Source organism: Trichomycterus rosablanca, chromosome 24, assembly GCF_030014385.1.
Source record: "Trichomycterus rosablanca isolate fTriRos1 chromosome 24, fTriRos1.hap1, whole genome shotgun sequence".
NCBI classification, from domain to species: domain Eukaryota; kingdom Metazoa; phylum Chordata; class Actinopteri; order Siluriformes; family Trichomycteridae; genus Trichomycterus; species Trichomycterus rosablanca.
In genome coordinates this window covers 18,711,862-18,723,160 of record NC_086011.1, presented here as the reverse complement: position 1 = coordinate 18,723,160, position 11,299 = coordinate 18,711,862, and the positions used below count along the sequence as shown (strand labels likewise).

At 42.3% G+C, this 11,299-nt stretch overlaps 1 protein-coding gene across 1 annotated transcript; it reads right to left on the bottom strand.

Moving 5' to 3' along the window:
• Positions 1-378: 378 nt before the first annotated feature.
• Positions 379-9,949, bottom strand: LOC134301445 (inter-alpha-trypsin inhibitor heavy chain H3-like). Its single transcript, XM_062986130.1, has 20 exons — positions 9,875-9,949; positions 8,741-8,904; positions 8,559-8,663; positions 8,310-8,472; positions 8,027-8,143; positions 7,795-7,917; positions 7,605-7,718; positions 6,820-6,991; positions 4,673-4,783; positions 4,325-4,506; positions 4,058-4,231; positions 3,814-3,941; positions 3,298-3,446; positions 2,672-2,878; positions 2,060-2,080; positions 1,881-1,937; positions 1,689-1,785; positions 1,454-1,602; positions 1,085-1,160; positions 379-537 (listed from the first exon to the last, which is right to left on the bottom strand). The coding sequence occupies exons 1-20, from the start codon at positions 9,947-9,949 to the stop codon at positions 423-425; spliced, it is 2,499 nt and encodes an 832-aa protein (XP_062842200.1). The 3' UTR covers positions 379-422.
• Positions 9,950-11,299: the final 1,350 nt, after the last annotated feature.

Sequence of the window (11,299 nt, the reverse complement as noted above, 5' to 3'; positions counted from 1 at the left end):
TGTGTACCATACTGATAGACCTTACATAAAGGTCTGTTTTATTTATCTGTGTCTTTAAAACAGGTCATTTAAAAGCGTTAGAAAAGGTACATTGTTAATGTGACTTATACAGTAATGTGTTATTATACAGTATGAAGGTGTATACAGTATATACGTCAGACTATATTATTTATTCAGTTTATTTATTTAATGAAATTATAGATGAACAGAAAAAACATGACTGTAATATATGTGAAATTTCTCAGTCATTCATGTATCACTACTACTACTACTACTAATAATAATAATAATAGTAAATGAGATTTTAGGCGGTTTTCATTACATCAGATACCTTTACTGCATCACCTTAGACTATTTAATAGAAAAACATGAATGCAATTATTATGTTTTTATGTTTATATTTAAGCTTGAAGCTCAGAAGTCTACAGATGTGAGACGGTGTGGTCAGAGAGCTCCCCCTGCAGGGCAAACCGGAGCGGTACAAGCCAACACTCAACAGCCGGAGCGGAGGAGAATCGGTAGTCGGTGGCTTGACTCCTGGAATAAAAATAAAACAAAAACAGACTTAACATCTAAAATTACATTTATTTAAACTTTATATTAGTAACTTCTGGGGAGAAACACACTCGCCTCACACCTGCCAGAAAACATGTTGGCAAAGCTTCACAATATTACACAGATAATCCAGAATTACAGAAATTATTATTATTATTATTATTTCAGCGTTTTATAAAACCTTATACAACATCCAACTGACAAAAATGTTCAATGAAAATGTTCCAGTCAGTCTGGATTATTAACAGTTAGCTTAGCTTGCTAACATTGACTCTGAAAGATGAAGCTAAGCTAACTGACAAAACTCCTCATGTATAAACCTTTCTGTTCATATTTGACCTGATTTACCCCCCAAGTTAATTTGGGGCTGTTAAATGACATTTACGAAGCTGCAAAACTAGAATGAATTTCCAAACTACATATTAGTTAAATGCTAAATCATGGCTAAGAGCTAACTGAATCATAAGAGCAGGTTTCTGTTGTAGCTGAGCCCTTAATTACCACAACATCTTAAACACAAGTTCGGTACCTGGATGCTTGGGCCTCGGTATCTTTGATTCTGATCTTTAATTCGGACAATTCCTCAATCTGAAGATTAGCTTTTCCTAAATATAAAAAAACAAACAAACAAGCAAACAGATGTGACTGACTGACAATAAGTACTTTTACTCAATACCCCTCATATAGCACCTAACACTCCACCAACATTCAGTAATAACTATTATTTGAATTATTCTTCTCTGTCTGTTTATTAAGTGTAACCACTGCATGTTTTGTGTTTATAACACTTATATTTCTTTACACACTAGTATAATATACAAAACTCCACAGTTAAATCAGTGGATACGTGTGTGATGGAAATCCTACAATCTGCCTGTGCCTCTGTAAATTCTCTTACCCAGGATGCCTTGCACGTTAGCGTTCTTTGGTTGTTGTCGAACGGCAGGCCAGAGGAAGGCATTTCCACCTCTCTTATGCAGCAGGAAAACAACACGGACAGGACCCATGGCGACATCGATTTCATTGTCTCTTAGGAATATGGACACGCTGTGGAATGAAAAGATCGGTCAGCACAAAGAGCTGGAGCGATTGAGGCCTGTTCTTATATATTATTATAAAACCACTCACCTGACAGGGGGTCAACAAGGAGGCGGAGCTGGTGGCCCACAGGTGCATCGTAGCAGAGCGGCTTAGGCTGAGCCGAGATCAAGAACCTCACTGTGAGCAAGTCTTGAAGAACGTAAAGAAAAAATGTTAATGTTCTGCACACCAAAGAGCTGGAGATAAAAAATAAATAAAAGCAGGTTCCGCTGGTCTCGTATTACCTATGGGCGGAGTGGTGGTAGGTACTGTGATCTGTGTGGGCCGTGGACAAGAATAATCTACCAATAAAAACAGAACATTAAAAGCTATTTCAGTTTGAAAGAAGATCAAAAAGAATGATCAAAGTAAAGAGTGTAAATCTGGACTAAATATTAAAACAAAACAGAAACTGAATACGTACCAACTTCATCAGCTTCAGGCTCTAACAATGAGAAGAATAAAGACATTACAATTAAAGTCAAATTTCTACATTCATTTCAAACTAATAAGCATGTAAATGTATTTTATTAAATCACAAATTCTAAGTTAGATACAGATAAAATGTGAAGTCAGGGCCAAACTGCTAACTCAACCACAACAGCAGATATGCAGCACAGGCAGGAATTTATTTATTATACTTGGATTCCACCTGGATGGGAAAAGGTGTTAAAATTTGGAAGCCCAGTGCTCGACAATGTCAGAGTTGTCAGATTTTACTACCTCACAGATACCTTTGTACCTGCAAATATAAGATTTTCTGTAAAGAAAAATACATATAAAGTAGGTACAGATGGATTTACAACACAAATTTAAGCTTTTAAAAATTCTGACACACAGAAACTCTGATCCTCTGATCATACTTATAGCACACGTGCCACGTTACACAAACCCACCATTCGTCTGCTGTTTGCACGTGTACATTTATAATGGACAGAATGTGAGAAATAGAAAAACATGCCTGACGTTTTATATAAAGTTTGATATTAAAATAAAACTTTTTCTCTGGACAAAAAAAAAGAGACATTTTACGCACCTTGTGGATCAGACAACCCAGAGAAGTCAGGTAGTTCTGGGGAACCTGGTGGTCCTGGCATGCCTGTCATATCTTGTGGACCTGTCATACCTTGTGGACCTGTCAAACCTTGTGGACCTGTCATACCTTGTGGACCTCTCATACCTTGTGGACCTGTCAAACCTTGTGGACCTGGCCTACCTTGTGGACTTGGAATACCTGGATACCCTGAAACACATAAAATAAAGTTGAGTTAATGATGATGATGTGATTCATAAAAAAACCTAAATAAATAAAGTTTCCGTTGGTGTAATTTGTTCATCTGTTTGTTTATCCTGATCTGAACTGTGTTACGTCCAATGCCACCTGTAAACACCTTGTGTGGTGACCTGCGATGGATTGGCATCACACCTAACGGCATTTTAAAAACAGCCAGTTCACTTCCTCAGGTTTTCTGCATGCAAAACCTCCAGCAGTGATCAGAGACGAGGTCTAAACCACAGTCCCTAGGACCCCGGTGCCATGCGGTACCCAAGTTTTTACAAACCACTTTGTGTTTGCCAGGTCTACATTTATTTTCTGGGTGTGGCCATAAAAAGTGCTGCCATAGCGGGTACCTCTTAAAGGTGGTCTGTGCGACTGCTCACCTTCTTTGGGTTTGTGGGCGACCTGAGTCTCTCCCTTCCGAGGCTTGGTGACCACCATGGACGTGAGCGGGGTCACAAACTTGTACTTGAGCGAGAGCTCCAGAGCTTTTTTCCTGGCTGCTTCTTTCTCCTCTCCTTTCAGCGTCACTCTAAAAGTCACAAACCAGAGAAACAGGAAAAAATCAGGATATCATAAAGAAGTGAAATGATCTGAAACTACAGACACGCTGCCTAGGTCTGTCTGCACTGAGTCAGCAAACTCATGGATGCGTTTATAAGTGTCCCCCAATGGCTAAGTTCTCATAACAACATGCATCTTCTGTATTTGTGATACACGACCTCTGCTGGCAGATTGACAGCACTGCACAGAGACGGGGGATAATAGGGATCAGTGCGTAACTCTCCGTCCACCCGGTGCAGGTGAAAAGAATTATTTATAAAATAAATAACAAAATAAAAAGCAGAATTTTATCATGTCTTCAAATCAATGTCTTCAAATAAAGTGCGTCCACTCACTCTGACTCCAGGAGCTGTTTGACTGTAAGGTACGCCCAGAGTCTCTGGATAGAATCTTCGTTTTGTGGCGGCGCATCAGCGATGTCTTTCATTGAAATAGAATAACGATACAAAACTTCGCTGCCTTTCTGGAAAAAGGAGAAACACACAAACCATTACAGTTCAGTTATGAAACCTGATGCTTCATTATGTCTTCATTCAAAATAAATATCCAGTAAATATCGATCAGATCATCAAACTTTACCGAGAAGGCGATGACCTCCATTTGGAAGGTCTCCAGGTCAATGATCCGACCGGCCACCACGATCTCTGAGCCGTTGTAGTACAGGATGAAACTGGACCTGGTGAGGTTGGCCGCACCACTGTAGTTCAGCTGGATGCTGGTTAAGAGAGGCGTGGCCACTTCCTCGTAGAAACTCTACCAGGTGACAAGGAGAAGAAGAAGGAGATGATGATGATGATGATGAAACGTTGATTATTAAACAAACCACCGATGATGCCGCGTCCCCACCTGCAGCTGGAGGTCGGCGTCCGAGTCCTCGTAGATGCTGCGAGCGAGGCCGGAATTCTCCAGGGCCATTTTATCCAGGAAATCGAAGTTCACGTCGTATTCGAAGCCCAAGCAGTACAGAGGGAATTTACCCCCGATGGCTTCCCTTATATTTCTCTGAATCTTGTTTGTGTTTGTTTCACCTGTGGAGGACAGAAGCTGTTAGGAAAGGTAAGTCGAATTCCCTCCACCTTCTATCCTTCCTTTCACTCTACTTCTACTTACACTATATGGACAGAAGTATTGGGATGCCCCTTCTGATTACTATTATTATTATTATTATATGTTTGTGTGTGTGTGTGTTAACACCTGAGGTGGGGTCTCCATCGGTCAGCAGGATGAGGATGGAGGCGGTACCTTCTCTCGGGTACTTCTTGATCATATTCACGCCTTTCATTACTGCATCATTGATGTCCGTGCCTGAGGCGGGAAAATCATAATTTACATACAGTGTATCACAAAAGTGAGTACACCCCTCACATTTCTGCAAATATTTCATTATATCTTTTCATGGGACAACACTATAGACATGAAACTTGGATATAACTTAGAGTAGTCAGTGTACAACTTGTATAGCAGTGTAGATTTACTGTCTTCTGAAAATAACTCAACACACAGCCATTAATGTCTAAATAGCTGCAACATAAGTGAGTACACCCCACAGTGAACATGTCCAAATTGTGCCAAAATGTGTCGTTGTCCCTCCCTGGTGTCATGTGTCAAGGTCCCAGGTGTAAATGGGGAGCAGGGCTGTTAAATTTGGTGTTTTGGGTACAATTCTCTCATACTGGCCACTGGATATTCAACATGGCTCCTCATGGCAAAGAACTCTCTGAGGATGTGAGAAATAGAATTGTTGCTCTCCACAAAGATGGCCTGGGCTATAAGAAGATTGCTAACACCCTAAAACTGAGCTACAGCATGGTGTCCAAGGTCATACAGCGGTTTTCCAGGACAGGTTCCACTCGGAACAGGCTTCGCCAGGGTCGACCAAAGAAGTTGAGTCCACGTGTTCGGCGTCATATCCAGAGGTTGGCTTTAAAAAATAGACACATGAGTGCTGCCAGCATTGCTGCAGAGGTTGAAGATGTGGGAGGTCAGCCTGTCAGTGCTCAGACCATACGCCGCACACTGCATCAACTCGGTCTGCATGGTCGTCATCCCAGAAGGAAGCTGACGCACAAGAAAGCCCGCAAACAGTTTGCTGAAGACAAGCAGTCCAAGAACATGGATTACTGGAATGCCCTGTGGTCTGACAAGACCAAGATAAACTTGTTTGGCTCAGACGGTGTCCAGCATGTGTTGCGGCGCCCTGGTGAGAAGTACCAAGACAACTGTATCTTGCCTACAGTCAAGCATGGTGGTGGTAGCATCATGGTCTTGGGCTGCATGAGTGTTGCTGGCGCTGGGGAGCTGCAGTTCATTGAGGGAAACATGAATTCCAACATGTACTGTGACATTCTGAAACAGAGCATGATCCCCTCCCTTCGAAAACTGGGCCTCATGGCAGTTTTCCAACAGGATAACGACCCCAAACACAACCTCCAAGATGACAACTGCCTTGCTGAGGAAGCTGAAGGTAAAGGTGATGGACTAAACCCAATTGAGCACTGTGGCGCATCCTCAAGTGGAAGGTGGAGGAGTTCAAGATGTCTAACATCCACCAGCTCTGTGATGTCATCATGGAGGAGTGGAAGAGGATTCCAGTAGCAACCTGTGCAGCTCTGGTGAATTCCATGCCCAGGGGGGTTAAGGCAGTGCTGGATAATAATGGTGGTCACACAAAATATTGACACTTTGGGCACAATTTGGACATGTTCACTGTGGGGTGTACTCACTTATGTTGCCAGCCATTTAGACATTAATGGCTGTGTGTTGAGTTATTTTCAGAAGACAGTAAATCTACACTGCTATACAAGCTGTACGCTGACTACTCTAAGTTATATCCAAGTTTCATGTCTATAGTGTTGTCCCATGAAAAGATATAATAAAATATTTGCAGAAATGTGAGGGGTGTACTCACTTTTGTGATACACTGTACACTCTCAGTTTGTTACCATGGTTACCTGGGATTAATTGCACATTATTACATTAGTTAAAGTTTCCGTTCGGCTGCTCTCGCTAGGCGTCGCCTCAGTTGACCACCCGTCCTTACATTTGCGCTGAGGCAGATGTCCTTCCTGACCCAACCACCATATACAGTATATCCGAGCTTGGGACCAGCACTAAAGGTGCACTAATGCATTGTGGGTCCAGTCCAAAATTCAAACCTCAGACAGTTCTAAAAGTTACACCACAGTATTATGTGTTATGAATTGTTAATTACATATACACACTGATTACGGTTCTGTAGGTCTCCAGATTGGGTAAAAGCCTTTTTTAGGTTATTTATTGTTCCTGACGGCTGGATAAACAAACGAACAGATAAAATGTCAAGCATCAATGTTCACTCTTACCTCCAAGAGCAAAAATCTTTCTTACGAAAGCCCTCGCCTGCTCTATGTTGCTCTCTGTGGCCTGGAGGAGTTCAGGCTTCCACTCCTGGATCTCACTATCAAACGTGATCAGGCCAAAATAGTCGTCTGTAGAAAGATCTCCCAAAATCTTCAGCAGTGCCGAGCGGGTCTGAAATGGAAACAAAGTGCCTCCTGGTTACACTGAGGTTCCGGTTTAACAGGCAGCTGGTGTCATGTCTGGAGAACATCTATTCAGAGCTGATTATTAACTATGTTCAAAGCGAGTGGAGGCTATAACCTCAGTCTTCTCATTCACTTCAAGGAACAGTTGTAGATGTGAGGTCTCGCCCTATATTTACACCGTTTCCCATCTAGATTTATATTTACACCAATTTGCTGACCCTTTATCCAAAGTTACTTTCAGTCCAAGCGGTTAAGGGTCTTGCTCAAGGCCCCAGTAAAAAGGGAACCAGGACTGAACCAGCAGCCTTGTGATTTCTAGTCTAACTCAAAAAGGAGTGACATCATGCCAATTATTTATGTCAGCGCTGTCAGGACTGTTTAACACTGCAGCTCTTGGGATTTGTAGCTTGTTTGGGACTACGAGGGGCCCATCTGTGCTTCCTGCTATGAGATGAAGTGGACAAAAGTAAGCAGATGATCTGTTAAAATGAGTAAGTTCTTGTTGCTTACCTGTTCCTGTTCATTGTGTTCAGCTCATTGTGTAAGTCGCTTTGGATAAAAGCGTCTGCTAAATGCTGAAAATGTAAATGTAAATGTAAATGTTCCATCTTCCTTCCACTCATGGAGCCGCTTTGGTCGATCACAAAGACCACATTTTTGGGGATGCGCTGAATATCCGTGGGTGCAAAGTAGTGGACGAAGTAGCCGTTTGACACCTGAAAGACGGCAGAAACAGAAAAGAGTTAGAAAGACTGTTTTCATTTGTGAATTCGTCATTATTAACGAACGGACCTTCAGCTCTCCGTTGATCGTTTGTCTCTTCACGTCGTACGCTACGATCAGGTCGGAGTTCAGTCCGTTCTCTACACAACACTTGATCTGCTGCTCACGAGTGGGGTAGAATTTCACCCACGCCTGCAAACACAAACCAGTACAGCGCAGTAGAGCTTTATGTTAATACAGAGCGCTCATTTTGACTACGCTGTTAATCTCGCTTCAAAATGTCCCATGATTTCATTCTCACCTCTTGAGTGGACGCGGCCTGAGTGCTGGTGATCGCGCTGGACAGATCTTCTGTCTTCAACCCTCCTTTCACCTCCAGGAAGGACAAACCTGGACGCTCGTTTATGTAAACGTCAATCTGGTGGAGACAAACATGAACGTGAAATTAATAGAATAACCGTATATGCTCAAAAGTATTTGGACACCTAAGTATTGGCTCGCTGAGCGTCCCATGGTTATACCAGCATCCACTCTTCTGGAGGGTAAGATTTTAAAGTGTGTTAAAGGAAATATCTCTACGGTACCTTAAAATCTGCCACCGGCTGCATGGGCTGAGCGTTGATGAGCAGCTCGTATTGACCAAGTCGACGCTTCAGCAGCTCCTCATAGGTGAGTTCAAAGGTCACTTTGCTGAAAGCGGCCACCGTCACTGAAGTTTTAAACTCCTCCAGAGTCCGTCCTACTGAACTGAGACAGAACCACACCGTTATTGCTACTATAAAGGTAGAATTTTGTGTTGTTTTGAACAGGTCTGAATCTGGTCTGCGTGGTACCTGACCATCACGACACTTTCTCCTCGAGACACGGCCTCACTGTACTGCTGCTTCGCCTCTTCCTTCTCCTTCACCACGCCATTATAAATCTTCCCGTCTATGGTCCTGAGGAGAAGACACGTTCAGATTTGGTGCGAGTTTGGAATACGAGGTGTTTTTTACACGTTGGTGGTTGAACTCACATTCTGAACCTGCTGATGAAAGCGTTTTTGGGGATTTTAACCTTGAAATGAATTTCTTTGGACTCATTGAGCCGGTTGGCCACGCGGCTGGTGATGACCGTGAAGGCGTAGCGGCTGGTCACCGTAGAATTGATGTGGAAGCTGTAGATGTCGACGTCTCGCTGCTATGTTGGGAAGAAGAGAAAATGCATCAACGAATCATCGGTCTGGTCAAGCAAACACCAGTATAGCAAATTTGACGCAGCACACATGTCCGTTCCAACGTTTGATCCATCTGAGATGAGCTCAGGCCCAGAGAACTTTGTTTATACCCAGTCATGATTCCTTGACCTGTTATTAATTCACCTGCTAATTGTTGAATGTTTTAAAACACTAGGTTCTACATTCTATTAACTTTTCTCTTGTTTTGCCACCGTTCCAACAATTTTTGAGTGTCTTGCAGAGGCATCAAATTCTACATTTGTTTATATTTACAAAATACAAATAGGGGCCTTGCGTAGGGGCCCAACAGTGGCAATTTTGTGGTGGGGGGGCTCTTAGTATCTCAGGTTCATTTGTTCTGACTTTAGAAAATCAGTCTGAATTTAAATAATATTTGTTAATATCTGCGTGTCAGTCTGAGGTCAGTCTTCTGTCCTTCCTCATGTTTACCTCTCACAACTTAAACAGATCCAGCCTGGTGGTGGACCTTCACCTCAGATGTGCACAACCTCTCCAATCACAGTTTGGCACGGCTGCTAAAGTTGGTGCTGCACAGCAACGTTACCGACTTCGTTACCGACTTTGAGGACTTGTGTACGTCTTCTCATCTTCTTCTGGTACTTCAGTTTACGCAGCTTACATGAGAAAGGTTGATTTGATACGATAAATTGCGTGTATGATTGTGCGAGCTACTAGTAGTTTCTCTACTAATAAAAAACCTCAAATCACCTGGACAACACAAATGAAAATAAATCTCGTCTCAGCAATAATTCAGTTTTTTCTGGTGTAAAGTATCGTGTTAAAACACCAAACCTACAGTGAAGTGTGGAGCTGGAGCATCATGATATGCTTTTTCTAAGTTCAGCTTTTATATATTTATAAGATTGCATCCTAATAATAATCAGCATTTATTTGGAAGACAGATCCTCTCACCTGGTTTACTGGGGCAGCTGTGACGCAGACGAATAAGAAGCTGAAGAGAATAAATCTGATCGTGGATGGATCCATGTTCACACACAACTGAACCCAGAACAACACACACACGCTTTTAAACACATGCTCGTTCTCTGCTATTGGTCAGCACATGCAGAACCACACCACACCCTCGGTGTCGCCCACCTCTGACGGCAAAGCAAAGGAAATCGAAAGCATCCAAATGCTTGTTTATGAAGGATAATCAATGCAGCATTCACAGTGTTTCTCTTTTTCCTCTCCAGCACTTCGCTAATAGATCCAAAACACACAAATACAGGCATGCGAAAGGTGGATTGGATCCAAATTGCCTATAAAAACACTCACACTATGTCCTACAGCGTTCACAGAAAGCTTCATTCATGGTTGAGTAACACTTGCGCAAAATCTGTAAAATCCAGCTCCGTTTTGCATATTTACTTTAATGTCAGTGAAAAATGGACCGTTTTATAAATAAGTACAAGATGGTCAGCAAGAAAGTGTTTACTTGTGTGAGGATGGAAATACAGTTAAAATTAAGCAGCAGGTACGATAACTGCGGGAATATTTGCATAGCTATTGGCTAAGATACAGTAGCTGAGAACTCACTGAAGGCTGATGGATAAAATCGCTTAATAACTATAAACTGTACAATTACTGTATACATTTCTTTTACTTTTAAGTCAGCGAAGTACACAATGAGAAAGCACATTCATACGAACTGCGTCCCATTTATTCTGACACGTTGCTGTGTGGAAGTCGCCCGGACGTCAGGGTTTTTCTCTGTAGGATGATATTGCTGTCCACTCACTGTGTTCAAGGCACTCTTACAGACTTTCCACCTTAATCAACTCTAAAATCATTTTCCGTTTCCAGAAGATGCGGCCATTCCAAATCAATCCAGTGTTTCAATCCAGAACTGTTGCCGTGAAGCACGGACGACTGCAGGCCGGGACGTTTCTACACTACCTGGTGAACTACTTGCCAGCTGGTCTTATAGGGGCACCAACACCAAACTATTGAACGCTAAAGAAGTGTGTTAGAGCTTGGGTTTCTGTCAGCGCCCAGCCAAGGGTGATAAACTCCCAGCGCTGGTGTCCCAGCACTCCAAATGGACGCCTGTATCCATCAGATAGAAGCAATGACTGAAAGCTTTAACGTCTTTCTTGTTGACTTTGTACTGCTGTGATTTTAGAAAGGCAAAGCAACGTGTTTCGGGAGTACACACCCCAGTAAATTGGGTCTAATGACGCCTCCGACTGCATGATATGCTCGAAGTATCACAGTGATGTAGCGACTATTAAATTGAAGAACGTATTTACATTTATACTGGCAATGTTTAAATATTTTAAAGCTAAGAGCTTGAATACAGGTCTTGCATATACGTTATATACAGTATCTGACTAT